Source organism: Somniosus microcephalus, unplaced genomic scaffold (assembly GCF_052327205.1).
Source record: "Somniosus microcephalus isolate GS21.2 unplaced genomic scaffold, FLI_Smic_1.0 unresolved_chr1, whole genome shotgun sequence".
Lineage (NCBI taxonomy): Eukaryota > Metazoa > Chordata > Chondrichthyes > Squaliformes > Somniosidae > Somniosus > Somniosus microcephalus.
Genome location: NW_028225179.1, coordinates 11,320,523 through 11,348,396, shown reverse-complemented (window position 1 = coordinate 11,348,396; position 27,874 = coordinate 11,320,523). Strand labels below are relative to the sequence as shown.

At 49.8% G+C, this 27,874-nt stretch overlaps 2 protein-coding genes across 2 annotated transcripts; one reads left to right on the top strand and one right to left on the bottom strand.

The window, feature by feature from the left end:
- Positions 1–18,718, bottom strand: LOC147093434 (uncharacterized). The gene is made up of 2 exons (XM_085974325.1): positions 18,547–18,718; positions 1–4,359 (listed from the first exon to the last, which is right to left on the bottom strand). Exon 2 carries the CDS (start codon positions 4,219–4,221, stop codon positions 3,415–3,417), a length of 807 nt encoding a protein of 268 aa, XP_085830451.1. The 5' UTR covers positions 4,222–4,359; positions 18,547–18,718; the 3' UTR covers positions 1–3,414.
- Positions 18,410–26,773, top strand: LOC147093433 (uncharacterized). Its single transcript, XM_085974210.1, has 3 exons — positions 18,410–18,534; positions 25,774–26,252; positions 26,347–26,773. The coding sequence occupies exons 2-3, from the start codon at positions 25,881–25,883 to the stop codon at positions 26,662–26,664; spliced, it is 690 nt and encodes a 229-aa protein (XP_085830336.1). The 5' UTR covers positions 18,410–18,534; positions 25,774–25,880; the 3' UTR covers positions 26,665–26,773.
- Positions 26,774–27,874: the final 1,101 nt, after the last annotated feature.

Below are 27,874 nucleotides of genomic sequence, written 5' to 3'. Positions count from 1 at the left end.
CGTTTGGGCGCGGCGCTACTGAATTTTTGGCGCGCACAGGGGGACTTAGCGCCGGCGCTAACTTTCCGGCGCTAAAGCCCTGGCGCGGCGCCAACTGAACTTCTAGGCCAATGTGTTTTTACAGTATTTTGGAAAGATATCTGAAGAAAGGACAATAAGAAATACAACGTAATTTACTGTTTTCTGCAAGAATGTGCTATTGTTTTGTTTTATCTGTTCAGTTTTACAAAAGATAAGCTTCAGCCTTGAAGTTACAGTTGCCAATGTGCTTGGAAGAAAATTGTTTCTTTGTTAATGTGGCTTCTTGCTTTGTTTTCCAAGTTAGTTTAAAAGAAATTGAGCTGGATTAAATTGGAGTTATGAGGTTAATTAATCTACTAAAACCAGACTTTCATTGTGGCCACAGTGAAATTCTGGTTCATGTAAATTGGTGTAGTCCGAATTGAATAAGATAACTCTGTTCCGCAAGAACATCCGATAGTGACAGGTCCTTCTAGAATATTTAATTGACCATGGTACTGGGAGCCCTACAGAATGCGGGACTAAAGGTAAACCCTAGAAAGGTACAGGTAGGGAAGGACGAAGTAATCTACCTAGGATGCATAATAACACAAGGGAAGAGACAAATGCCCGAAGACAGATGGGAGGGGCACTAGGACCAAGAGGAAAGCTAGCAGGAAGGGACTGTGCCAGAGAGGGGAGGGGGTCAAGCAGGTACCAGGGCTATTTAATTATTGCCAGAACTTTATCCCAGAATATGCAGAAATGGCCCAGCCTAAACAAGATCTGATCAAAGGGGGGAAACCATCCCAGGAGCTGGTGGACTGGGGCCCCGACCATGAAACAGCTATTGATCAGTGGTGATACGTGTGCATGTGTGGATATGAATGGTGTGGGATGATGGAAACACTGGTCCCAACTGAAACGAATCTAACACACCCCATTCGGGGGCCTATATCAAACAGAATGAAGGAACTATGCGGAAGACTTGTGACCCTAATACTTTGCAGAGCAACCCCCATTAAAAAAAACCAGAAGCGACGCATCTCAACAGGGGGCGAGTAAAGTTCAAACCCAGCATGGCTGTGCAAGGACACTACCGAGTCCAAACATCTGAATACCAGGATGACATCCTCTCCCCAATACATGGCCAACGGGGTCAGGAGGAGAAGACAGACATGGGGAAATGAATAATCTGTACGGGCGGACATTCTTAGAGACACAGTCAGAAAGCTGCTGCAGGGGCAGGCAGACACAAAGGAGCTGTGCGGGAAGGTGATGGGGCAGCGGGGAGCTTAGCCAAAGGGATTATAGTCCTGGAGGGCCATGCTACCACCATTAATCGCCTAATCGATCGAGAATTTGATTCTGAAAGAACGGAGGTCCAAAGGGATCTCTGCCATGCTTACGGGGGATGGATGGTTGAACCTTGACCAAATACACCGAGGCAAAGTCCCAGATTGGATAAACAGTACCCACCTGTTCCACCTACCGCAACACCCAGGGTCGCTAGACGCGTGCACCTTGAAGGGAATGACTCGGGTCTTTCCCGTGACAGGTGCATGCACAGACTCACATTCAGCCCTGGTGAGAATGGTCCTAATGATTCCGGTGATGGCAAGGGGAGAATCGGGACCATATCTCCAGGTTGAGGTAGAGAACTTGGGACTCATCCGGGGCGAGGACTACATGCGGTACTACCCTATGGGATCAAATGGAACGGAACCATGAGAGGGGTCTCATAAACAGGGTGCCGCAGGGTAGGAAGCCTAACTATATGTCCACATCCAGTAGGCTGGGGAAGTGAGGATGGGTGCAGATTCAACCAAACAATTGGTTGTGCCCTTGAAATAAGCCCATCAGAGTGCGAACACACACACTCAGCCTACCACGGAAAGGGGGAATACTGCGTAGTCACAAATCAGTGAACAGATGGCTATGATGGTCTGGAATGTAACATTACTAATCCTAATTTCTGTTTTACCCTGAGGCTACCGGTCACGATCGGACAAGCGCGAATGACATACATATATGCGCGGCAAACCACTATCCTGAATGTAACAGATGATTTGAAATACGATTTGTACCAGTATGAGAGTGAATAGGCTGCACCAATACCCCAGCTGCCCAAGAATAAGAGATACCACATTCTCAAGAAGGAGCTGCGCCAGCTGGGCAAGGACATTGAGACAGACCTTCGCTACATTCCGTGGTATATGAAGGTGTGGAATTGGGGACTAAATGTTAATATCCACTCATGGATATGTATCATATCACACATATTGGTGGCAGCACAATTAGTCTTAGTTCTTGGTTATGCTTTCATGTTTTGCTCATCCTGCAGAAGACGCCGTTCCCAGCAGATAGTAAAGGTACTTGAGGAAAGGAAGAATCTGATGAGTAGTGGAATTTAACCGCTGACATCACACAGCTATTCCTCCCGAACCCATCGGCTGATCACCAAACAGGGGGCGGGACGAATTGCATAACTTAGTTTAGTGTGGTCTCATGGGCTGGGGTAGCCAAGGACCAAAGGGGGGTTTGAAGTGGATTTTTAGTGAAGGATAACATAGGTGCCCTTCAGGACTTAAGGGGTTAACAGTGCAGCTTGCACAGGATGACAGCAGAGACAGAAGCACCAGCCATGAACTAGGGAAGTAAAACCACTTGGGGAACAACAGATAAGGTCGTAAAGATCATGTGACAATTAGCAATTGTGCATGCGTGCTTCAAGCCAATTAAAACAATGTAACGAATTGTGCATGTGGGCTTTAAGCCAATTAGAACAATGTCATGAGCTGTGCATGAGGTATCCACGGCTTTTGTACACTTAAATAATAGAAATTGAAGTCAATCGAGGAGACAGCCAGGAACGAGCTAAAGGAGCTCTAGCTGTACTCCCTGATCAGCCTTTAGTTACCTCCGCGGACAGTTTGTATTGTACTGTTGAATTGTTTTGTTTTAAATAAACTGCTTGGCTCTTTACCATTTACAGACTAGTGTGCAGACTTAATTATTTAATTTTGCCACAACAGAGGGGTTTTCATCGAGCAAGTAGGGAGAAACTGTTCACTCTGGCAAGTGGGTCGGTAACCAAAGGTCACAGATTTAAAATAGTTGCTAAAAGAACTAGAGGGAAATGAGGAGAATTGTTTTCACACAGAGGGTTGTTAAGAACTGGAACGCACCATCTGAAAGGATGCTGGAATCAGGTTCCACAGGAACTTTCCAACGGTAATTGGACATGTACTTGAAGAGGACTAGTTTGCAGAGTTATGGGGATAAAGCTGGGGTTTGGGACTAAATTGGACAGCTCTTTCAAAGAGCCGGCACAGACACGATGGGCCGAATCACCTCCTTCAGTGCTGTTAGATTCGATGATCAGTGTGAAGACGCTGGTGTCTCTTAAGGATCTTAAGAGCTTTTAAAGCTCTTCCAACAGTCAGAACATTCAAAGGGTGTCCAATCAGTGTGAGTTCGCTGGTGTCCCTTCAGTTCCTGGGGGCTTTTAAAGCTCTTCTCACAGTTAGGACACTGAAATGGTCTCTCATCAGTGTGAACTCGCTGGTGTCCCTTCAGCTCCCCGGGGCTTTTAAAGCTCTTCCCACAGTTAGGACACTGAAATGGTCCCTCATCAGTGTGAACTCGCTGGTGTCCCTTCAGCTCCTCGGAGCTTTTAAAGCTCTTCCCACAGTCAGAACATTGAAATGGTCTCTCATCAGTGTGAACTCGCTGATGTACCAGCAGGTTGGAGGGCTGAGCGAATCCCTTCCCACACACGGAGCAGGTGAACGGTCTCTCCCCAGTGTGTAAGTTTTGGTGTCTCTTCAGCATCCCGGAGCTTTTAAAGCTCTTCCCACAGTCAGAACATTGAAATGGTCTCTCATCAGTGTGAACTCGCTGGTGTCCCTTCAGCTCCCCGGGGCTTTTAAAGCTCCTCCCACAGTCAGAACACTGAAATGGTCTCTCCCCAGTGTGTACTCGCTGGTGTGTTTGCAGGTGGGATGAACAAACAAAACCCTTTCCACACATGGAGTAGGTGAACGGACTGTCCCTGGTGTGACTGCGCTGTTGAACTTCCAATGCAGATGGGGAACTGAATCCCTTCCCGCCGTCCCCACCTTTACCCGGTTTCTCCCCGGTCTGACGGTGCACGTGTCTCGCCAGGTCAGGTGATCGGCTGAATCCGCGTCCACACACCGAACACGTGCGGTTCGTCATTGCTGCGATCGCTGCTTTCTCCTTCCATGTGCAAAGGCTGATGATATTCAGGTCCTGATGAATCGAGTGACTCTGTCAGAGCTTGACGTGATGTTTGGTTATGAGCTTCCCGCCTGTAACTGCTCCACTTCTATAACCCTGTAAATTGAGTTCAGAAAAGGATCAGAGGCAAACTGTTGTTTAATTTTCCCCTTTCCGAACCTAGGGGCAGTGAAGCTGATTTTCAGGCCCCAGCTGCTGCACAGTTTGGTTGAAAGGATCAGCAGTAATAGCGGCTGTAATACCCACAAGCCCCCACGCTCCAGAAAGCACTCTGTTGACTGAGTCCCATGCATGTGCTCATGGCCCCCGCGCTCTCCCTCCTGCTCTACAATCGCCCGTCCCGATCGGTCCGCAACGCGCATGCTCAGCGCACAAAACCCCGCAGTTGGAACATCGGGCGCGCATGCGGAGCCACAACATCTGGTACGCGTGCGCGGCTCAGGTAGGGGCGAGTTGGTGTTTCGCCTCAGCCGCCAGGGAGGTGCGCATGCGCAGGACGACCCAACATTCTTCCTGTCAGCAAGCACTCCCTCGTTTCTTTAATAAAAACAGAAACAGCTGGAAATACTCAGCAGGTCAGGCAGCATCTGTGGAGACAGAAACAGAGTTAATGTTTCAGGTCAATCGCCCTTCGTCATAAACATAGAAGATAGGAGCAGGAGTAGGCCATTCGGCCCCTCGAGCCTTCTCCGCCATTCAATGTGATCATGGCTGATCATCCAAAATCAGTACCATGTTCCTGCTTTCTCTCCATATCCCTTGACCCCTTTAGCCTTAAGAAATATATCTAACTCCTTCTTGAATATATTTAATGAATTGGCCTCTACTGCCTTCTGTGGTAGAGAATTCCACAGGTTCACCACTCTCTGGGTGAAGAAATTCCTCCTCATCTCTGTCCTAAATGGCTGACCCCTTATCCTTAGATTGTGACCCCTGGTTCTGGACTACCCGGCCATCGGGAACATCCTTCCTGCATCTAGTCTGTCTAGTCCTGTTAGAATTTTATAAGCTTCAATGAGATCCCCTCTCATTCTTCTAAACTCCAGCAAGTATAAGCCCAATCGACCCAATCTCTCCTCATACGTCATTCCTGCCATCCCAAGTATCAGGTTGGTGAATCTTCACTGCACTCCCTCCATGGCAAGAACATCCTTCCTCAGATAAGGCGACCAAAACTGCACACAATACTCAAGGTGTGGTCTCACCAAGGCCCTGTACAACTGCAGCAAGATATCCCTGTTCCTGTACTCGAACCATCTCGCTACGAAGGCCAACATACCATTTGCCTTCTTAACCACCTGCTGCACCTGCATGCTTACCTTCAGCGACTGGTGCATAAGGACACCCAGGTCTCCTTGCACTTCCCCTTCTCCCAATCTATTGCCATTCAGATAATAAACTGCCTTCCTGTTTTTGACACCAAAGTGGATAACCTCGCATTTATCCACATTATATTGCATCTGCCATGCTTCTGTCCAATCACCCAACCTGTCCAAATCATACTGGAGTTTCTCGGCATCCTCCTCACAGAACACACGCCCACCCAGCTTTGTGTCGTCTGCAAACCTGCAGATATTACATTTAGTTCCCTCGTCTAGATCATTAATATATATTGTGAATAGCTGGGGTCCAAGGACCGATCCCTGCAGTACCCCACTAGTCACTGCCTGCCACTCGGAAAAAGACCCGTTTCTTCCAACTCTTTGCTTTCTGTCTGCCAACCAATTTTCTATCCAAGACAATACCTTGCACCCAATCCTAGGTGCCTTAACTTTACACGCTAATCTCTTATGCGGGACCTTATCGAAAGCCTTCTGAAAATCCAAATACACCACGTCCACTGGTTCTCCCTTATCTATTTTACCAGTTACATCCTCAAAAAATTCCAGTAGATTAGTCAAGCATGATTTACCTTCTGTAAATCCATGTTGACTTTGTCCGATCCTGTCACTGTTTTCCAAGTGATTTGCTATTACATCTTTTATAATGGACTCTAGCATGTTCCCCACGACCAATGTCAGGCTTACCGGTCTATAATTCCCCGTTTCCTATCTACCACCTTTTTTGAATAGTGGGGTAACATTAGCTACCCTCCAATCCATGGGTACTGTTCCAGAGTATTGAATTTTGGAAGATGAGCAGCAATGCATCTACTATTTCTAGGGCCACTTCCTTAAGTACCCTGTATGTCGATTATCAGGCCCTGGGGATTTATCGGCCTTCAATCCCATCAATTTCCCAAACACCACTTCCTTACAAATACTGATTTCATTGAGTTCCTCCCTCTCATTAGATCCTATGTTCCCCGACCTCTCTGGGAAATTATTTGTGTCCTCCTTTGTGAAGACAGAACCAAAGTATGTATTTAATTGGTCTGCCATTTCTTTGTTCCCCATTATAAATTCCCCTGATTCTGACTGCAAGGGACCTACGCTTGACTTCACCAATCTTTTTCTCTTCACATGGCTATAAAAGCTTTTACAGTCAGTTTTTATGTTCCCTGAAAGCTTACTCTCATACTCTATTTTCCCCCTCTTAATTAATCCCTTTGTCCTGTTTTGCTGACTCTTAAACTGCTCCCAATCCTTAGGCTTACTGCTTTTTCTGGCCAATTTATATGTCCTCTCCTTGGATCTTATGCTTTTTTTTATTCATTGATGGGATGTGGGCGTCGCTGGCTCGGCCTGCATTTAGTGCCCATATCTAATTGCCCTTGAGAAGATGGTGGTGAGCCACCTTCTTGAACCGCTGCAGTCCATATGGTGTAGTTACACCCACAATGCGTTTAGGAAGGGAGTTCCAGGATTTTGGCCCAGCGACAGTGAAGGAACGGCGATACAGGTCCAAGTTAGGATGGTGTGTGGCTTGGAGGGGAACTTGTAGGTGGTGATGTTCCCATGCGTCTGCTGCCCTTGTCCTTCTAAGTGGTAGAGGTCGCGGGCTTGGAAGGTGCTGTTGAAGGAGCTTTTGCGAGTTGCTGCAGTGCATCTTGTAGATGGTACACACTGCAGCCACAGTGCGCCAGTGGTGGAGGGAGTGAATGTTGAAGGTGGTGGATGGAGTGCCAATCAAGCGGGCTGCTTTATCCTGAATGGTGTTGAGCTTCTTGAGTGTTGTTGGAGCTGCACTCATCCAGGCAAGTGGAGAGTATTCCATCACACTCCTGACTTGTGCCTTGTAGATGATGGAAAGGCTTTGGGGAGTCAGGAGGCGAGACACTCACCGCAGAATTCCCAGTCTCTGGCCTGCTCTTGTAGCCACAGTATTTATATGGCTGGTCCAGTTCAGTTTCTGATCAATGGTAACCCCCAGGATGTTGATAGTGGGGGATTCAGCGATGGTAATGCCATTGAATGTGAAGGGGAGATGGTTAGAGTCTCGCTTGTTGGAGATGGTCATTGCCTGGCACTTGTGTGGTGCGAATGTTACTTGCCACTTGTAAGCCCAAGTCTGAATGTTGTCCAGGTCTTGCTGCATATGGACACAGACTGCGTCAGTATCTGACGAGTCTCGAATGGTGCTGAACAGTGTGCAATCATCAGCGAACATCCCCACTTCTGACCTTATGATGGAGGGAAGGTCATTGATGAAACAGCTGAAGATGGTTGGGCCTAGGACACTGCCCTGAGGAACTTCTGCAGTGATGTCATGTGATTGAGATGAATGACCTCCAACAACCACAGCCAATTTCCTTTGTGCTAGGTATGATTCCAACCAATGGAGAGTTTTCCCCTTGATTCCCATTGACTTCAGTTTTGCTAGGGCTCCTTGATGCCACACTCGATCAAATGCTGCCTTGATGTCAAGGGCGTCACTCTCACCTCACCTCTTTTCAGCTCTTTTGTCTATGTTTGGACCAAGGCTGTAATGAGGTCAGGAGCTGAGTGGCCCTGGCGGAACCCAAACTGGGCGTCAGTTAGCAGGTTATTGCTGATTAAGTGCTGCTTGATAGCACTGTCGACGACACCTTCCATCACTTTGCTGATGATTGAGAGTAGACTGATAGGATGGTAATTAGCCGGGTCGGATTTGTCCTGCTTTTTGTAGACAGGACATACTTGGGCAATTTTCCACATTGCCGGGTAGATGCCAGTGTTGTAGCTGTACTGGAACAGCTTGGCTAGGGGCGCAGCTAGTTCTGGAGCACAAGTCTTCAGTACTATTGCCAGAATGTTGTCAGGGCTATCCCTAATTTCCCTTGTTAGCCACAGTTGAGTCATCTTCTTTGCTTTATTTTTATGCCAAACAGGGATGAACAAATTCGATAGTTCATCCATGCAATCTTTGAATGTTTGCCATTGCCTATCCACCGTCAACCCTTTGAGTGACATTCCCCAATCAATCCTACCCAACTCGCGCCTCATACCATCATAGTTTCCTTTATTTAAATTCAGGACCCTAGTCTCTGAGTCAACTACTTCATTCTCCATCTTAATGAAGAATTCTATCATATTATGATTGCTCTGACCCGTCAGAACTGCTTGTTCTTTAGTATCAGCCAGTGGCTCAGCTGGTAGCACTCTTGCCTCTGAGTCAGAAAGTTGTGGGTTCAAGTCCCACTCCAGAGACTTGAGGACAAAAATCTAGGCTGACACTCCAGTGCAGTGCTGAGGGAGTGCTGCACTGTTGGAGGTGCCGATTTTTGGTGTAGATGTTAAACCGAGGCCCCGTCTGCTCTCTCAGGTGGACATCAAAGATCCCATGACACTATTTGAAAGAAGAAAAGCAAAGAGAGGGCATGAAAACATATTGGCAAGGAAAACAAGTGGAGCCTATTAGGGACTATAAAGGTAACCTGTGTCTGGAAGCGGAAGACATATGGTTCTTAATGAATACATTGCGTCTGTTTTCACAAAAGAGAGGGACGATGTAGACATTGCAATCAAGGAGGAGGAGTGTTGCAGTGGGGAAAGAGTTAAACGGACATCGCTGGCAGTTTCACTGAATGGTGTAATAAAGACCATACTTTGCAGTAATAAGCTTTTTCTAAGTTGCTGATTTGGCAGTGGAGATAACATAGCCAGACATGGAACCAACAGAGGTCAGAGGTGCAACAACAGCTTGACATATACTTTTCCGATAATAAGGCGGTACTTTAATGTAACGCGGCATAGGCAACCAATCAGTGAAGATGCATGCGGGCCACGGTCCAATCGGGTGGCAGGAATGAATTGTGCATGAGATGGCCATGTGTATTGTAATGTATAAAAATGTAGTGTTTGCTGTGGCAATTTGGAAAGGTCTGGCTAAGACAGAGCAGACTGTTTCCCCACCAGTGCAATAAAGACAATTTGATGATCGATCTAAAACCTTGTGTCGAGTGTTGGTTTAAAATACTCCACAACAATTGGCGTCACAAACAGGATTCGAACCTGTGTGGGGATAGACAGTATACATGGACCAGGGTCCCGCAGGGGTTCCACAACAGTCCAAATATATTCCACCATGTACTGAGTCAAGCCTTAGACCAGTTAGACCTATCAAAGTACCAGAGAGCCCTACTCCAATATGTCGATGACATAATGATTGCATCAGAGGATGCCAAAGGATACATGGGAACATTACTAGCCACCCTCCAGACACTTAAGAAAGCTGGCTTTAAACTGAACCCCCCAAAAAAGGCAAAGGTTGGACTGTCCAAAGTAAAGTATCTAGGGCACGAAATTAGCCAGGAGTATAAGGCACTTCTGCAGGAACGAAAGGCAGCCATAAAAGACATGCCAAGGCCAGTGACCGTCCGGGGAGTGAGGAAAGTGTTGGGACTGTTTAACTACTGCAGGAATTTTATATCAGACTTTGCAGGGAAAGCAGAGCCGATTTAACGGTTAGTTAAAGGGGGAGACCCACCACTGATAAGATAGAATGGGAATCGGAGCATGACAAGGCTTATGCAAAATTAAAAGCAGCCCTGACGTCCGCACCCGCACTAGGATTGCCAAATATAGTCAAACCATTCCATATATATTATAGTATAGATGGGAACTTCTATAATGCTGTAGACACCCAAGAGTACGGGGGAGATATGAGGCCAATTGCCTATTGCTCCACCCAACAAACCCCCGTGGCTAAAGGAATGGTGAGATTTGTGGCGGCCCTCGACTGCGCCGTGTGGGTGGTGCGGATATGCGAGCCTGTCACTATGTCAGGACAGCTGATATTACACACGCAACACACAGTGTGGACCTGCTAAACACAGGCAAAATGAAGGCTGTATCAGACAGAAGGAGGGCGGCTTGGGAAGCAGTATTGATACCCAAGGACAGATCAGTCCAGATTATAAGGGAACACAGAGTCAACCCCGCAGAGGGAATGCTAACAGAGGGTGAGGCACACGAGTGTCAGTTAGTAATCGAAGAAGAGGTCAGAGGAACCATATCAGAATCGCCCCTTGAAAATCCCGAAAACACCTGTTATGTAGATGGATCGCACCGATATATAAATAGGGAGCCACACACAGTCGGGCAGTAGTATCCGAGAACAGAGAAACAGTCGCAAAGGGAGGGCTTGAAGGGGTAACCTCAGCTCAAGTAGCAGAACCAGTGGCTCTCACAGAAACATTGAAATTGGCAAAGGGAAAACGAGTAACTATATACACCAATAGTGGGTATGTGTTTGGGGTAGTGCATGTTTATATGATAGCGTGGAATAGGAGAGGATATGTAACCTCCGGAGGAGGACCAATACAGCATGAGGAGGTAGTGAGAGACCTAGTAGAAGTGGTAAAAGGAGAAGAGGTAGCAGTGATTAAAATAAAGGCACACCGCAAGATAGTGAGCGAGCAACAAAAAGGAAATATGCTAGCTGATCAGGCAGCAAGAGCAGCAGGTAGAATAACAGCAGAGGAAGTGAACATTAAAAGAATCCAAGAGGAGACTGAAATGGAGGAGCAGGAGCAGTGGACAAAGAGAGGCGCAGCCAAAGGTAGAGATGGAATATGGAAAAAGGATCACAGGGTGACCGGACTGACACCATCTGAACTCATGACTGGATGAGCAATGTGTCTGCCGGAAGGAGTAGCATCTGGTAGAGAGGGACTGGGACCCTTAAAAGATCAAATTAGGAAATACGTACAAACATTGGATAATCAATTGAAGGAGCTCAAACAAGAAGTTAAAGAACAACAAGACATCAGAGATAAAAATACACAAAAGCAGGGGCCTCGGAGTCCCTACCCAAGGTGGGTGAGCAGGTATTTGTTAAAATATTGCCAGAGAGATCGGCATTCTCACCTAGCTGGACCGGACCATTTGAGGTTATCATGACCAGCGATACGTGCGCATGTATAGATATGAGGGGAAAGGGTAGATGGAAACATTGGACCCAATTAAAATGATAAAGCAATAACCCATCTGATCTTAAATCCCACAGGAACAATGGAATAAACACCGGAGATAAACTAACCTCTGGTGACGACCAGGCTTCTGCTTAATTTACAGGGAAACTTCACCATGAAGGTGGGATTACTGCTGGGACACGAAATAAGCAAAGGGACATCCCACATTACACGACAAGTACATGATGAAGAAGCACCATGTTTTAATGGAACAATCACATTCGGAGTCTCATCCACGGCTCCCAATACACAGAAAGAAGAGACAAGCGAACCGAGGATGCTACAATGTCCAGATATGAAACCTGGACCCATGAATGGACTAGTATTATTTACCGAGGGAGAACAATTGTATGGTAACGGGAGACACAAAATTGTACCGGTGCTAATGAACTTAACCATGTTACAATGGCCAGGATATTGTGAAAGGTTTACTAAAACTAGAGAATTGTAAGCATATATGATGAAGAATGTAATTAACCAAGCTGCTGATGCAACAGGGGCCACTAGTTTTAGGGGACATGCTGCATTCCACCAAAGGATTAAGAGGAGCTTAGGAACCGATATACTCACGGGAATAAACACGGGGACATCATTCATTAATGCCCTAGATATACAAGGAGTCCAGAGCCATGTGGAATGACTACAAAGGGTAATACAACAGATTTTAGAGAAGGAAACTGGTTTGGTTCGACAAGGATCAGAGTTGGGAGGACATACGATAAGGAAATTACTCGAGGGAATCAAGGTTATAGAGGACCATGCTAGCATTATCAACAAACTAAACCATAGAGATGAGGAACAGGCAAAAGACAGGGTAGGAAGAGGCTTGTGTCATGCCTATGGCCAATGGATCACCGGACAGTTAAAACACAATCTGGCACAGATACAGTGAGGCGAGGTACCAGACTGGATTAACAGCACACGGCTCTATGGCCTGAGCCATAATCCAGGCCCTCTGAGTGCTTGTACCCTCAAAGGGATAACCAGAGTATATCCAGTGATACAAAAATGTAAAGCAGAAGTGACAGCAATGATAGGCATGGTACTCCTGATACCAGTGGTGGGACTAGACACGACTCCATACCCACAGTACCAGGTAACAAACATAGGCATAGTGAGGGGTGAGACATACCTCCAATACTATCCAATTGATACCTATGCCATCAGGAAGAATGGTACTATGAGAGGAGTCTCCCTAAACGGATGCCACAGGAAAGGTACGCTTACGATAGGCCCACATCCGGTAGGAGAAGGCCGTAAGGATGAGTGCGGCTATAATAAGACAGAGGGGTGTGTGTTGGAATTATCACATGTTGATCACCATCACACCCGCTCGAGATATAGAGGTGAAGGGGAGTATTGTATAGCCACCACAGAGACTGAGTACCAATATAGTAACCTTGTATGTGCAATCACAATGCCTAACTTTTGCTTTACGCCAAAGGTCCCTGTGACAATTGGACACACCAGATTGGTGTATGTACATTCAAGGGAGGAGATAAAACTAAATGTGCCAGATAGTCTAAAGGACGAGTTGGTTAATTATGAAGATCCAGTCAGGGCCCCAATACCCCGCCTGCAAGAGGATCTGCAAGAAATGAAAGAGGATTTAAGTAAGATGGTGAAACAGTACATAATGCTGCAAAGGGATCTTGGGGAGTTAGAAAGTGTGGAAATGCACCTTTTAAAGCTGAATATAGTTACATGTGCCCCTTTTTGACAAACAAAATGGAGTCCCGGTCCTCCCAGAAGCCTCTGCAGAAATGTCCTCTATTCCTTCCTTAAACATATTAACCTTGACTAAACACTGTAAACTGTTGCTTATCTGCATTGCAAACATAGACCATTTACATGAGTAAAGGGAACCTTACGCAAGCCACCTGGCCAGAGGCTTGGCCACCAGATAACAGGAGAAACATACTGTATGAAGTATCTACATTCCATTCAATACTGATGGTCTTAATTAAATAGTCTGGAATAAATAACTACCCATTGTATTATCAATAGTCTTTCGTTACGCCAGACTTTAGAAATATGTAGAAACTTAGTTAAGGATTGAAGAACTCTTTGTCCCTTTGTCTGACCTGAAAGACACATGAAGAAACCTTAACCTGTTTACTTCACTGTATAAATATGTTGTTAATCTGTAATTCTGGAGAGTCTCTGCTAGCCTTTGACTGAGCGGGACGCTCTCCTTGCGACAAGTAAAAATTTATTAAAAAAGAACGTTGTTTCAGAGTCTCATTGAGTCGAGATTTTGACAAAAGGGACATTGAGGTAGAGCTACAGGACGTCTCGTGGTATGAGAAGCTGTGGGATTGGGGAGTGAATGTCAACATACACCCATGGATCCGCATCATTTCTCATATATTAGTGATAATAGTTAGTCATGGCTATAGGATGGGGAATAGCAGCATGCACCGCTTGTAAAAAGAAATGGACCAAACAAAGAGCTAAAGCGAGTTGGAAAACACAAGATTGCTCTAAACATGATGGGTATGCAGGGCCTCCCGAACCAGCGCCTGATCACTGCATGGAGCAGGAGGCACAGCGATGCTTATACATGTGGTTTAACTTGGGCAAGGGCCAAGTACCAAAAGGGGGTATTGCAGTGGGGAAAGAGTTAAACTGACATCGCTGGCAGTTTCACTGAATGGTGTAATAAAGACAATAATCTAATGGGCCTTTTGCAGTAGTAAGCTTTTTCTAAGTTGATAACATAGTCGGATGTGGAAACCATAAGAGACCTAAGAGGATGTAAGTTCTGTTCTGGCAGGGAAGTAAAACAATGAAAGAGGCCGAGAGAGGCAGGAAAGGAGGACAATGAATCAGAAGTACAATGTTGATGAGACCCATCTGGCATAAACAAAGGTCATGGGTGCAACAACAGCTTGTGGGATAACGGCCGATGATAAAGGTGGTGCTTTAATGTAACACAGCATAGGCAACCAATCAGTGAAGGTGCATGCGGGCCAAGGTCCAATCGGGTGGCAGGAATGAATTTTGACATGTATTGTAATGTATAAAAATGTAGTGTTTGCTGTACTAATTTGGAAAGGTCTGGCTAAGACAGAGCAGACTGTTTCCCCACCAGTGCAATAAAGACAACTTGACAATCGATCTAAAACCTTGTGTCGAGTGTTGGTTTAAAATACTCCACAACAGTGTAGTCACGGACAAATTATTCTAAAGAGCTTTTAAAAGCTACAAGATACGGGACTGAAGACGTTCCTCAAACGGAGGGGGAACAAATCCCAGGGACATGATGGTTTCCATCCGAGGATTCTGAGGGAAGCCAGGGGAAGGAATAACGGAGGGTCCCCGAGTATAAATTGGCTGGCACCTTTCCCTACATTACAACAGCGACAGCAATTCAAAATCAATGAATTGGCCCTGAAGTGTTATGGGCATCCTGGGGTCATGAAGGGCGGTGAGTAAATGCACCCTCGCCTCTGAGTCAGAGGTTGTGGGTTCAAGTCCCACTCCAGAGACTTGAGCCCAAAGATCCAGGCTGACACTCCAGTGCAGTGCTGAGGGAGTGCGGCACTGTCGGAAGTGCCGTCTTTCAGATCAGACGTTAAACCGAGGCCTCGTCTGCTCTCTCGGGTGGACGTAAATGATCCCAGGGCACTATTTCGAAGAAGATTAGGGGAATTATCCCCCGTGTCCTGGCCAATATCAACATCACTAAAAAAAAACAGATTATCTAGTCATTATTACGTTGCATAGAAACATAGAAAAATAGGAGCAGGAGCAGGCCATTCGGCCCTTCGAGCCTGCTCCACCATTCAATATGATCATGGCTGATCCTCTATCTCAATACCATATTCCCGCTCTCTCCCCATACCCCTTGATGCCTTTTGTGTCTAGAAATCTATCTATCTACCTTCTTAAATATATTCAGTGACTTGGCCTCCACAGCCTGCTGTGGTAGAGAATTCCACAGGTTCACCACCCTCTGAGTGAAGAAATTTCTCCTCATCTCAATCCTAAATAGCCGACCCCATATCCTGAGACTGTGACCCCTCGTTCTAAACCCCCAACCAGGGAAAACATCCTCCCTGCACCCAGACTAGCCCTGTCAGAATTTTATACGTTTCAATGAGATCCCCTCTCATTCTTCTAAACTCTAGTGAATACAGGCCTAGTCGACCCAATCTCTCCTCATACGGCAGCCCTGCCATCCCAGGAATCAGTCTGGTGAACCTTCGCTGCACTCCCTCTATGGCAAGTATATCCTTTCTTAGGTAAGGAGACCAAAACTGCACACAGTACTCCAGGTGTGGTCTCACCAAGGCCCTGTATAACTGCAGTAAGACATCCTTGCTCCTGTACTCAAATCCTCTTGCAATGAAGGCCAGCATACCATTTGCCTTCCTAACTGCTTGCTGCACCTGCATGTGTGCTTTCAGTGACTGGTGCACAAGGACACCCAGGTCCCTTTGTACATCAACATTTCCCAATCTATCACCATTTAAATAATACTCTGCCTTTCTGTTTTTTCTACCGAAGTGGATAACTTCACATTTATCCACATTATACTGCATCTGCCATGTATTTGCCTGCTCACTCAACTTGTCTAAATCGCCTTGAAGCCTCTTTGCATCCTCCTCACAACTTACAATCCCATCTAGTTTCGTGTCATCAGCAAACTTGGAAATATTACATTTGGTTCTCTCATCCAAATCATTGATATATATTGTGAATAGCTGGGGCCCAAGCACTGATCCCTGTGGTACCCCACTAGTCACCACCTGCCACCCAGAAAAAGACCCATTTATTACTACTCTCTGTTTCCTGTCTGTTAACCAATCTTTAATCCATGCCAGTATATTACCCCCAATCCCATGAGCTTTAATTTTGCACACTAACCTCTGATGTGGGACTTTAATCAAAGGCCTTCTGAAAATCCAAATACACCACATCCACTGGTTCTCCCTTATCTATTCTACCAGTTACATCCTCAAAAATCTCCAGTCGGTTTGTCAAACTCGATTTCCCTTTCATCAATCCATGTTGATTCTGTCTAATCCTGTTGATATTTTCTAAGTGTCATGTTATCACATCCTTTATAATCAAGTCTAGCATTTTCCCTACTACTGATGTTAGGCTAATAGTGGGGTTACATTTGCCGCCCTCCAATCTGCAGGAACTGTTCCATAATCTATAGAATTTTGGAATTGCTGTTTGTGGGAGCTTGCTGTGCGCTAATTGGCTGCCACTTTTGCTACATTACAACAGTGACTCCACTTCATTGGCTGTAAAGCACTTTGGGACGTGCGATGGACGTGAAAGGCGCTATATAAATGCAAGTCTTTCTTTTCTTTCTTTAAGTTCTTTGTTTTTCTTTTTCACTCCATTTTGACCCAGACTGTCGAGCAATGGAGGGGTTATCATAGAATCACAGAAATTTAGGGCACAGAAGGAGGCCATTTGGCCCATCGTGCCTGAGCCGGCCAAAAAGCAGCTTTCCAGCCTAATCTCCCTTTCCAGCTCTTGGCCCGTAGCCCTGCAGGTGACAGCACTTCATGTGCATATCCAAGTACTTTTTAACTGAGATGAGGGTTTCTGCCTCTACCACCCTTTCAGGCAGAAAGTTCCAGACCCCCACCGCCCTCTGAGTGAAAAAAGTTCTCCTCAACTCCCCTGTAATCCTTCTACCAATTACTTTAAATCTATGGCCCCTGGTTATTGACCTCGCTGCTAAGGAAAATAGGTCCCTCCTACCCACTCTATCCAGGCCCCTCATAATTTTATACACCTCAATCAAGTCTCCCTCAGTCTCCTCTGTTCCAAAGAGCAGTTAGTAACAGAGATTGGAGAAGTTTGGGGCTTTTTTTTGCACTGAAGCAGCGAAGGATGAGGGCCAGCCTGATGGAGGTCCTCAAGACCGTGAGGGTTATTGATCAAAGGCAAATGACAGATTCCTCTCTGGTCACCTCAACGTCCGCATGCTTGTTGGGGTTTAGAACGCGCATGCTCAGGGGCAGCGGAGTCCCAGGACCAGCTGCTAGTGGGCATGCTCAGGGGCCCAGGGGCCCAGGATCAGCTGCTAGTGCGCATGTTCAGGGGCACCAGAGTCCCAGGACCAGCTGCTAGTGCGCATGCTCAGGGGTAGCAGAGTCCCAGGACCAGCTGCTAGTGGACATGCTCAGGGGGAACAAAGTCCCAGGACCAGCTGCTAGTGGGCATGCTCAGGGGCAGCAGAGTCCCAGAACCAGCTGCTAGTGCACATGCTCAGGGGCATCAGAGTCCCAGGACCAGCTGCTAGTGGGCATGCTCAGGGGCAGCAGAGTCCCAGGACCAGCTGCTAGTGGGCATGCTCAGGGGCAGCAGAGTCCCAGGACCAGCTGCTAGTGGGCATACTCGGGGGCAGCAGAGTCCCAGGACCAGCTGCTAGTGGGCATGCTCAGGGGCAGCAGAGTCCCAGAACCAGCTGCTAGTGGGCATGCTCAGGGGTAGCAGAGTTCCAGGACCAGCTGCTAGTGGGCATGCTCAGGGGCCCAGAGTCCCAGGACCAGCTGCTAGTGGGGATGCTCAGGGGCAGAGAGTCCCAGAACCAGCTGCTAGTGCGCATGCTCAGGGGCAGAGTCCCAGGACCAGCTGCTAGTGCGCATGCTCAGGGGCAGAGTCCCAGAACCAGCTGCTAGTGCGCATGCTCAGGAGCGGAGTCCCAGAACCAGCTGCTAGTGCGCATGCTCAGGGGCGGAGTCCCAGGACCAGCTGCTAGTGCGCATGCTCAGGGGCCCAGAGTCCCAGGACCAGCTGCTAGTGCGCATGCTCAGGGGCAGCCGAGACCCAGGACCAGCTGCTCGTGCGCATGCTCAGGGGCGACACTCTGGGTAACGGTCGTTAACGGTTGAAGAGTCGGAATTATCAGCCGAAAGCGACTTTTCAGCTAGACGGACGAGCGGAGAGGGACGGGGAAATAAATGACGGTAAACACAAACCTGGGAGTCCGAGGGTCCCGGGAAGCGAACGGAGCGGATTCAGCCTCGCGGAGCGGGTCAGGCTTCCTCAGAGAGACGTGACCGGGGCCCGCGGCCCCAGTGACATCATCGCCCCATGACCCGGGCCCGCGGCCTGATTGACGGGAGCTTCCGACCAATAGGGAGTGAGCGGGGCGGGACTGGAGGAGCGAGCCGGCGGCGGGTCCTCCAACCAATTGGGGAGCCTGAGGGGCGGGACTAGCGGCACACAGTGGGCGGGGCTGGAAGAGCGAGCCGGCGGCGGGTCCTCCAACCAATCGGGGAGCCCGAGGGGCGGGACTAGCTGCACCCAGTGGGCGGGGCTGGAGGAGCGAGCGGGCGGCGGGTCCTCCAACCAATCGGGGAGCCCGAGGGGCGGGACTAGCGCCGGCTGATTGTCTGATCCGCAGGGCAGCGAGTTTCTCCAGTCCCTTGTTCAGGGCCCGGGGCCAGGGGAGGCTGTGGGCCTTTATTCCCCGCATTGGACACAAGGCTCTTTGGCTCACAACACACTGGCTCAGGTTTTAATAGAGACTTTTTAAATTCATCAATAAAAGCAGATAAACCTCGTGCTTCTGTGGAACTAACTTTCTAATATTTTGTAGAATCATAGAATGGTTACAGCACAGAAGGAGGCCATTCGGCCCGTCGAGCCCATGCCGGCTCTCTGCAAGACCACTTCAGCTAGTCCCACTCCCCGCCCTTTCCCCGTAACCCTGCACATTTCTTTACTTCAGGTACTTATCCAATTCCCTTTTGAAAGCCGTGATTGAATCTGCCTCCACCACCCTCTCAGGCAGTGCATTCAAGATCCTAACCACTTGCTGCATAAAAAAGTTTTTCCTCACGTCGTCTTTGGTTCCTCTGCCAATCACCTTAAATCTGTGGCCTCTGGTTCTCGACCCTTCCGCCAATGGGAACAGTTTCTACTCTGTCCAGACCCCTCATGATTTTGAACACCTCTATCAAATCTCCTCTCAACCTTCTCTGCTCTGAGGAGAACCATCCCAGTTTCTCCAGTCTATCCACATAACTGAAGTCCCTCATCCCTTATCCCTGGAACTATTCTTGTAAATCTTTTCTGCACCCTCTCTCTGAGGTCTTCACATCCTTCATAAAGTGTGGTGCCCAGAATTGGACACAATACTCCAGTTGTGGCCGAACCAGTGTTTTATAAAGGTTCATCATAACTTCCTTGCTTTTGGGCTCTACGGCCCAGAAATTCAGTTGGTTGCGCCAGCAGTTAGTGCCTAAAGAAAAGTGAATGTCGGGCGCTATGCGTGTTGCGCCCGGGCGCAGCGCAGTTTGCACCTCGCCCCAAATTAAGTTGGCCGTTAGCGCCAGCGCAAAGTTTAGCGCCCGCCCGGATGCGCGCGCAGAAAATGACATCACATCCTCGTGCAACGCCCTTTGGCCGCCCCGATTCCAAACTTCAGTCGGACCACCCCATTGTGCGGCTGGCGGCCGGAGCATTTGAAAAAGGGAACGCAACACAGCCAGCGCAGGCCCCGGGGGGCGCAAATTAAAGGGGACGTACCCTCCAGTATAAAGGCCAGCCATTTTGCAGCAAACACTCTTGTGCAACGCATTTCTGGAGACACAACAAGGAGGATAGCTAACTGGTTTCAAGCAACAACAGCTCAGGTATTTTTGGACTCAGGCCAGAGCGCTGCAAGTGGCCTTTTGGAAATTTGACTGTTTGCCAGGATTTGATGGGGGTTGCATGGGGTGCCAACGCGGAGCTGCAGCGCCATGTCCGTAGGGCTCGCAGACGCATTGTGAGAGGGGCAGCCCTGGCTAGAGGCAGAGGGGGCAACAGGCGTCGGCCACGTAGGCCTTACCCAGTCAGGCTATACCGCCAGCAGCGCTCCTACCTCAACATGACTGTCGCGTGATGTGTTAGAAGGCTCCGATTCCGAAAGGAGGTGGTTGCAGAGATCTGCCACCTGCTTCGCAGAGATCTGCGTCCAAAGCTCAGGTGCAGGACGTCTCTGTCGGTGGAAGTGAAGGTGACGGTGGCATTGAACTTCTATGCCACCGGCTCCTTCCAATCCACTGCTGGGGACATAGCTAACATCTCCCAGTACGGTGCACATCGCTGCATCCGCCAGGTGACCGAAGCACTGTTCAGAAGGAGACGCCAATTCATCTCCTTCCCCATGGTCCTGGAGAGCCAGCATCAGCGCGCATTGGGATTTGCAAGACTCGCGGCCTTCCCCTTGGTGCATGGCGCCATTGACTGTACGCATGTGGCTTTGCGGGCCCCTCTGGAGCATGGCAAGCAGTATCGCAACAGGAAGGGCTACCATTCTCTGAATGTGCAGCTGGTGTGTGACCACAAGCAGCGCATCATGGCTGTCAATGCCAGCTTTCCAGGCAGCAGCCACGATGCGTTTATCCTGCGGCAGAGTACTGTGCATGACATGTTTGAGGCACAGCCTCCCCCAAGAGGATGGCTACTCGGGGACAAAGGCTATCCTTTGTGTACCTGGCTCATGACCCCGCTCCACGCGCCCAGGACCACTGCTGAAGAGGCATACAATGAGAGCCATCAAACCACCCGCAACATCATCGAGCAAACTATTGGGGTCCTCAAGCAGCGGTTCCGCTGCCTTGATCGCTCCGGAGGATCTCTGCAGTATTCGCCGGACCGGGTCTCCCAATTTGTGGTAGTTTGCTGCATGCTACACAACCTGGCTATCTGCAGGATTCAGGCACTGCCACCTGACGTTGGACCACCACCTCAGGAGGAGGAGCAGGAGGAGCAGGAGGAGGAGGAGGAGGAGCAGGAGTACGTTCCCAGGAGGGAGCGACCAGGGCCAAGGGCCGCGCGACGCCACCTTATTACACGTTACTTCTAAGCCCCCTGTCAGGGAATGCCTTGTGGCCATGAGGGAAGATGAATGCAGCCGCTCCGCAAGCCCTCAGCCGGCGAAGCCAACAAACACAAACAAGAACAACCATGGAGACTCTATGAATAAAGTTAATTATTTATTACACAAAAATGAAAACCCCTTCCCACATGAATCCCCAAAAACAATCTACGGGCCCCACAAAAAGCCCAACAAACGACTCACTCCCACAAACTGGGGAGGAGTAACTCCACATTTGTACAAACCTGGCCTCAACCTCGGCCTTAACGCAAAAAATAAGCCCACGAAACAAACAACCATGGGCAAAAGAAAGATGGCCACCGCCATATAAAATGAAAGCTGGCCACACCCTCTACTGAGTGGCCCGCGAGGGTGAGACCTTGTCCAGCCTTTTGCCTCCCCTGCCCGGCCTGCTGCTCCTTCGCAAGCTCTGCCCAGTGGCTGCTGCGAGGCTGGGGGAAGGCGCCTGGGGCTCAGATGTCCTTCCGCCAGATGCCCTTGGGGGGCGGCCTACACGGCCTTTGGGCCTCGAGGGGCCGGCTGCTGAGTGGCGCACCTGAGCCTGGCCACCATCAGCTCCAGCCGCTTGCCCTTGACGCCCCAGTGGGGGAGTGGTGGCGACGGATGGCGCAATGTGGGCAAGCTGGCATCTGGGATGCGCTGGCTGGTGCTGTGGCGCGCTGGCACTCGGCCGGGCCCGCACTGCAGGATCCGCACCAAACAGCCGAGGGGCGGCTCGCTGGGATGCTGCAGCGCGGCGGGTGCCCTGGCGATGCCTGCCTGAGACAGCGCGTGTGGCAGCAGTGAGTGCCCCTGTTGTCCTGGTGTGCGCCCGCATCACACCCGCCAGGGACTTGACGGCATCAGTGAGCATGCGGCCACTCGCGGCAGTTGATGCCCCGAACTCGCGCACACTGGTCGCCAGCGACTCGATGGCCTCAGGCATGCGCCCCACCACGCGCATGAGCTCCGTGTGGTGCCGGTCCAAATCCTCGGCCATCTTGTCCAGCTTCCGCGCCTCCTCCGAGGTGAAGGTGTCCGGACTGGAGTCGGGACTCTCCCGCTGGGGAGCAGGGGACCGAACTAGGGGAACCTTGCCACGTTGATGGCGGCGAGTGTCCCGATCAACTGCACTCCCCTCTGATCCTTCCCCCCTTTGGGGGGAAGGCCGCGGCCCACGCGCAGGGCTCCTGGGTGGCTGGACGCCACTGGTCCCAGCAGCTGCAATCCCCTGCGACAGTTGGTCCAGGCACTCGTCCAGTGAGGACGTGTCACTCATTTCGTCCTCTCCTGCGGGACCTGAGTGTTCCCCTGATGGTCCGGCTTGCTCTTGCTCCTCCTCCTCCTCCTCCTCCTCCTCCTCCTGCTCGGAGGGGCTGTCACTGGCAGCTTCAGGGACCTGGTCGTCACCAGCTGAAAGCAGGAATGCACAAGAGTAGCTTCAGAGTGAGGAGACGGCGTCAGCGAGGGAGTCAGGACTGGTGGCATTCAGCGCATTGGTGGGACAGTGGCAAAGGATGTAGCTCGGATGCGCAAGTGCGACGCGAGAGGGCCAAAAGGCGAGGTCCTTACCATTGCCGGGCAGTGGAGGGTCGGCTACTCCGCACGCTGTGGGCACGATCAGCCGGGCTCCCATGAGCCCACTCATGTGCTCCTCCAGGGGAATGAGCTTCTGCAGCTTGGTGCAGCCTCCCCTGGTCCTGGCACGGGCCTGGCGATTATTGGCAAGTTTAGCCTGCAAGAGAAAGGACGGGCTGTAAGTACGGAGTGTAGCCCTGATGTAGTGTGCACTGCCTCCCATGGTGGAATAGCTTGGCCAGAGTGTAGCCCTGATGTACTGTGCACTGCCTCCCATGGTGGAATAGCTTGGCCAGAGTGTAGCCCTGATGTACTGTGCACTGCCTCCCATGGTGGAATAGCTTGGCCAGAGTGTAGAGTGCAGAATGGGCAATTGATGCTCATGACTGTCCCAAAGCTGCTGGCTGAGGGCTGGCCATTAGGCCTTTCAGCTCCCTTTGCCCATCATGTCAGGTGTACATGCAAGAATGAGGAGGAGACTGGAAAGGGTACTCACCCTGACAATCCTGGTCAGGTCGTTGTATTTTTTCTGACATTGGGTGTGGGTCCTGGGGGCATCATTGGTGACCGTCACCCTGTTGGCGATCTGCTTCCAGGCTCTGGTTTATTCTTGGTGGGTCGGATTCCTCCCAGTCTCTGGGAACAAGATCCTGCGCCTCTTCTCCAGAGCTGTCACCATTATTCCCAGATCACGCTCTGAGAAGCGCAGGGCACGCTCACGGGCCTTCTCTGGCGTTGCCATGACTCCCTGGGGCTGAGCAGCAGTGTTGAGGCCTATTTGCAAAGCTGCAGTGTGCAGGGCGTGGCAGCAGACCAATTCGTCCCTTCCCCCTTTAAGAGCTGGTCGGCGCCACGGGGTCTGCTGTCAATCAAAAAATGACCGCACCCGCGCTGCGCCCGGCCTCGGCGCTATCCCTCTGCACCGCCGGCTTAGCGCCTAAAGATAGTAGTGGAACGCCTCTTTTAGCGCTCCAGCAACCTCTTAGGGAGAAGCGACTGAATTTCCGGCAAGGGGGCGCAACTTCGGGCGGGCGCTAATGTTAGCGCCCCAAAACTGGCTATACTGAAATTCTAGGCCTATGTCTCTAAAGCCCAGGATCCCATATGCTTTTTTAACCACTTTCTCAACCTGCCCTGCCACCTTCAACGATTTGTGCACACATACCCCCAGGTCTCTCTGTTCATGCACACACTTTAGAATTGTACCCTTTAGTTTATATTGCCTCTCCTTGTTCTTCCTACCAAAATGTATCAGTTCGCACTTTTCTGCGTTAAATTTCATCTCCCACATGTCCGCCCATTCCACCAGCCTGTCTACGGCCTCTTGAAGTCTATCACTATCCTCCTCACTGCTCACTATACTTCCAAGTTTTTTGTCATCTGCATATTTTGTAACTGTGCCCTGTACACCCAAGTCCAAGTCATTAATGTATATATATATATATCAAGAAAAGCAGTGGTCCTAGTACCGACCCCTGGGGAACACCACAGTGTACCTTCCTCCAGTCCAAAAAACAACCGTTCACCACTACGCTCTATTTTCTGTCACTTAGCCAATTCCGTATCCATGCTGCCACTGTCCCTTTTATTCCATGGGCTTCAACTTTGCTGGCAAGCCTATTATGTGTCACTTTGTCGAACGCCTTTTGGAAATCCATGTACACCACGTTAACCGCATTGCCCTTATCAACCCTCTCTGTTACCTCATCAAAAAATTCAATCAGAATCAGAGCGGCCGGGCCCGGCGGACGTGCGGCCAGGTCCCTGGCACCAGGAAACCCAGGGTGCAGCGCCTCCCCCAGACAGGAGACACCACAACTGGATCGACACAACAGAGCTGCCAATCCAGAGCCGGCTTGTATCGGGGCGGGCGCTGAATGCAGAAGTCGGTCCCTGGCCGCCTGTGTAGGTCTTTTTGTTGCTTCAGTTTGAGCTGGCATGGAGATGGAGGAGAAGCTGCTGGGTTTAACTCCCAGTACTTCTGAGCCCAGGAGGACCCAACAATTTCCAATGTGTGACAGTCAAGGGAGGTGGATTCTGGGGGAGATTAGGTTGTTTCACAGACACTGTCCCTACAATGTAAAAGAGTATTTTTTTAGGAACAAGTATTTCTGTAGAGGCTTTTAATCCATTTTACATATACAGATTTGTTTTAATTCATTCTTGGGATGTGGGCGTCGCTCGCAAGACCAGAATATGTTGCCAATCCCCATCTTCCCGTTGAGAAGGTGATGGTGGGCCGCCTTCTTGAACCGCTGCAGTCCGTGTGGTAAAGGTACTCCCACAATGCTGTTGTGTAAGGAGTTCCAGGATTTTCACCCAGTGATGATGTAGCAACGGTGATATATGTCCAAGTCAGGATGGTGTGTGACTTGGAGAACTTGGAGGTGATGGTGCTCCCATGCACCTTCTGCCTTTGTCATTCTAGGTCCTGGAGGTTGCGGGTTTTGGAGGTTCTGTCAAAGTTCTGGTCGAGTTGCAGATGTATAAAGTCCATCTCCTTCGCCCCCTCCCACTCCCACCTCTCACTCTCTCTCTCTCTCCTCCCATAGAGGCCAGAGGCCCAGACCAGGTGGCAGATTCCCTTCACCGAGGGACATTAGTGAACCAGTGGGATTTTATGACAATCCGGCAGCTTTCATGGTCACTTTTTTCTAGTGCCAGCCCCACAAATGACCAGATTCATTGAGCTCAATTTCACAACCTGCCTCTTTAGTGGGTTCTCTCTCACGCTCCCTGTTTTAAATTCATTTTACAGGGTATTAGAAGGGGAAGATTTGCAGACGGGAAACTCAAACCAAACATCACATCAAGATCTGACAGTTACTCGATTCATCAGGAACTGAATATCATCGGCCTTTGAATATGGAAGCAAAAAGCACCGTTCACACCGGGGCGAAACCGTACACATGTTCTGTGTGTGGACAAGGCGTCACCCAATCCTCTGGCCTATCGAGACACAAGCACATTCACACCGGGGAGGGGCCATTCACCTGCTCCGTGTGTGGGAAGGGATTCACTAATTCATCCAACCTGCTGATACACCAGCGTGTTCACACTGGGGAGAGGCCGTTCACCTGCTCTGAGTGTGGGAAGGGATTCACTCAGTCATCCCACCTGCTGACACACCAACGAGTTCACACTGGGGAGAGGCCGTTCACCTGCTCTGAGTGTGGGAAGCGATTCACTAATTCATACAACCTGCTGACACACCAGCAAGTTCACACTGGGGAGAGGCCGTTCACCTGCTGAGTGTGGGAAGGGATTCACTAATTCATCCAACCTCCTGGCACACCAGTGAGTTCACACTGACGAGAGACCTTTTAACTGCTCGGACTGTGGGAAGTGCTTTAAAAGTTCCGGGGAACTGATGCGCCATCAACGTGTTCACACAGACGAGAGACCGTTCAGGTGCTCTCATTGCGGGACTGGGTTCAGGCGATCATCTGAGCTCACTGTACACCAGCGCACTCACACTGGGGAGAGGCCGTTCACCTGCGCTGAGTGTGGGAAGGGATTTACTCAGTCACCCAACCTGCTGAATCACCAGCGAGTTCACACTGGGGAGAGGCCGTTCACCTGCTCCGTGTGTGGGAAGGGATTCACTCGCTCATCCACCCTGCTGAGACACCAGCGAGTTCACAAGTGACTGCAGGGATTGGATTCTGTTGTTGTTGCTGCAGTTAATCACATCCAGGACTGAACCATCTTCATTCTGACAGGTGGGGATTGTTTCTGCTGATGTTAATAACTCTGGGAACTGGGCTGGAGTGTAATATTCTGGATAGAAGTCAAATAAACCAGCTTTGTTTTAAACACATTGTTGCAGATTTTCTTCTTTCCCTCCTGAATGTTTAACATCACCTGGCTGGAGCTCAGAAAGGACAATCTGGGGGAGGATCGTACGGTGGGAACAGAACTTCAGCCTGGACACAGTCCTTCAGGGCCACACTGAGAGGGGCAAACGGCACTTTGGTCTTTCTCGTCTCTCTCCACTGACAGCAAAGTTGCCATGCGGGTTAATCTCGAGGCGTGTGAGAAATGTGTCCCAGCTGCTCTCTGCCAGGGTTCAGAGCTCCTAGGCACGGAACAGAAGGCTCCTTTAGGAAAGAACCCCAGTGCTTTTTTTTTAATGGCCTTATTAACCTGTGTTGCTACTTTTAATGATTTGTGTATCTGGATCCCTCTGCTCCTCCAGCCCATTTAGACTCTTAGGGGGAAATTCAGTGGTGCCCCCTTTGGGTTGCTGACATCACCGGGGCTAATTTTAGCCCCCTGACAAAGTTAGCACCCCAAGCAGGAGGCGGGGTGCTACTGGAAGCGCTTCCCTCCCTCTTGAGGCGCTACCAGTGAATTTCATGGTGCTTCGTGTAACAGCGCCACGCCCGTCGGCACATAGCACCGCATCATAGCAGACCTCCCTCCCTGATTAAAGGGGAGGGCCTAGCACTGCGCACACCGGGGCCCTGGTGGACCACCGGATAGCGGGGTGTCGGATCAAGAGGAGCGCCGGGCTGAGCAATCACGGCCAGCACCCCGAAGAAGAAAGGGGAAGGGGGCAGGTGCTGGCAGTCGGCCAAAATAAAAAGTTGCCGCCCGATGCCTGCCCTTTAAGTGGCGTCGCCACGGCTGCAGGAATGACCCCTGACCCTGTTGGACATATCGTCCGGTGATAGGTCAGGGGTCGCATACCCAAGGTTGCAGCCAGGGTGCTGCGCATGGCGATGACGTCATTGCCGGCGGTGCAGTGCCGCGGGGAGCTACCATCTACCGCCACTGCTAACCTCCTGCTGAATATCACAGGAGGCACAAAGCAACCCAATTTCACCCCCTTGTCCAAGTAGTGTGTGGCCTCCTTA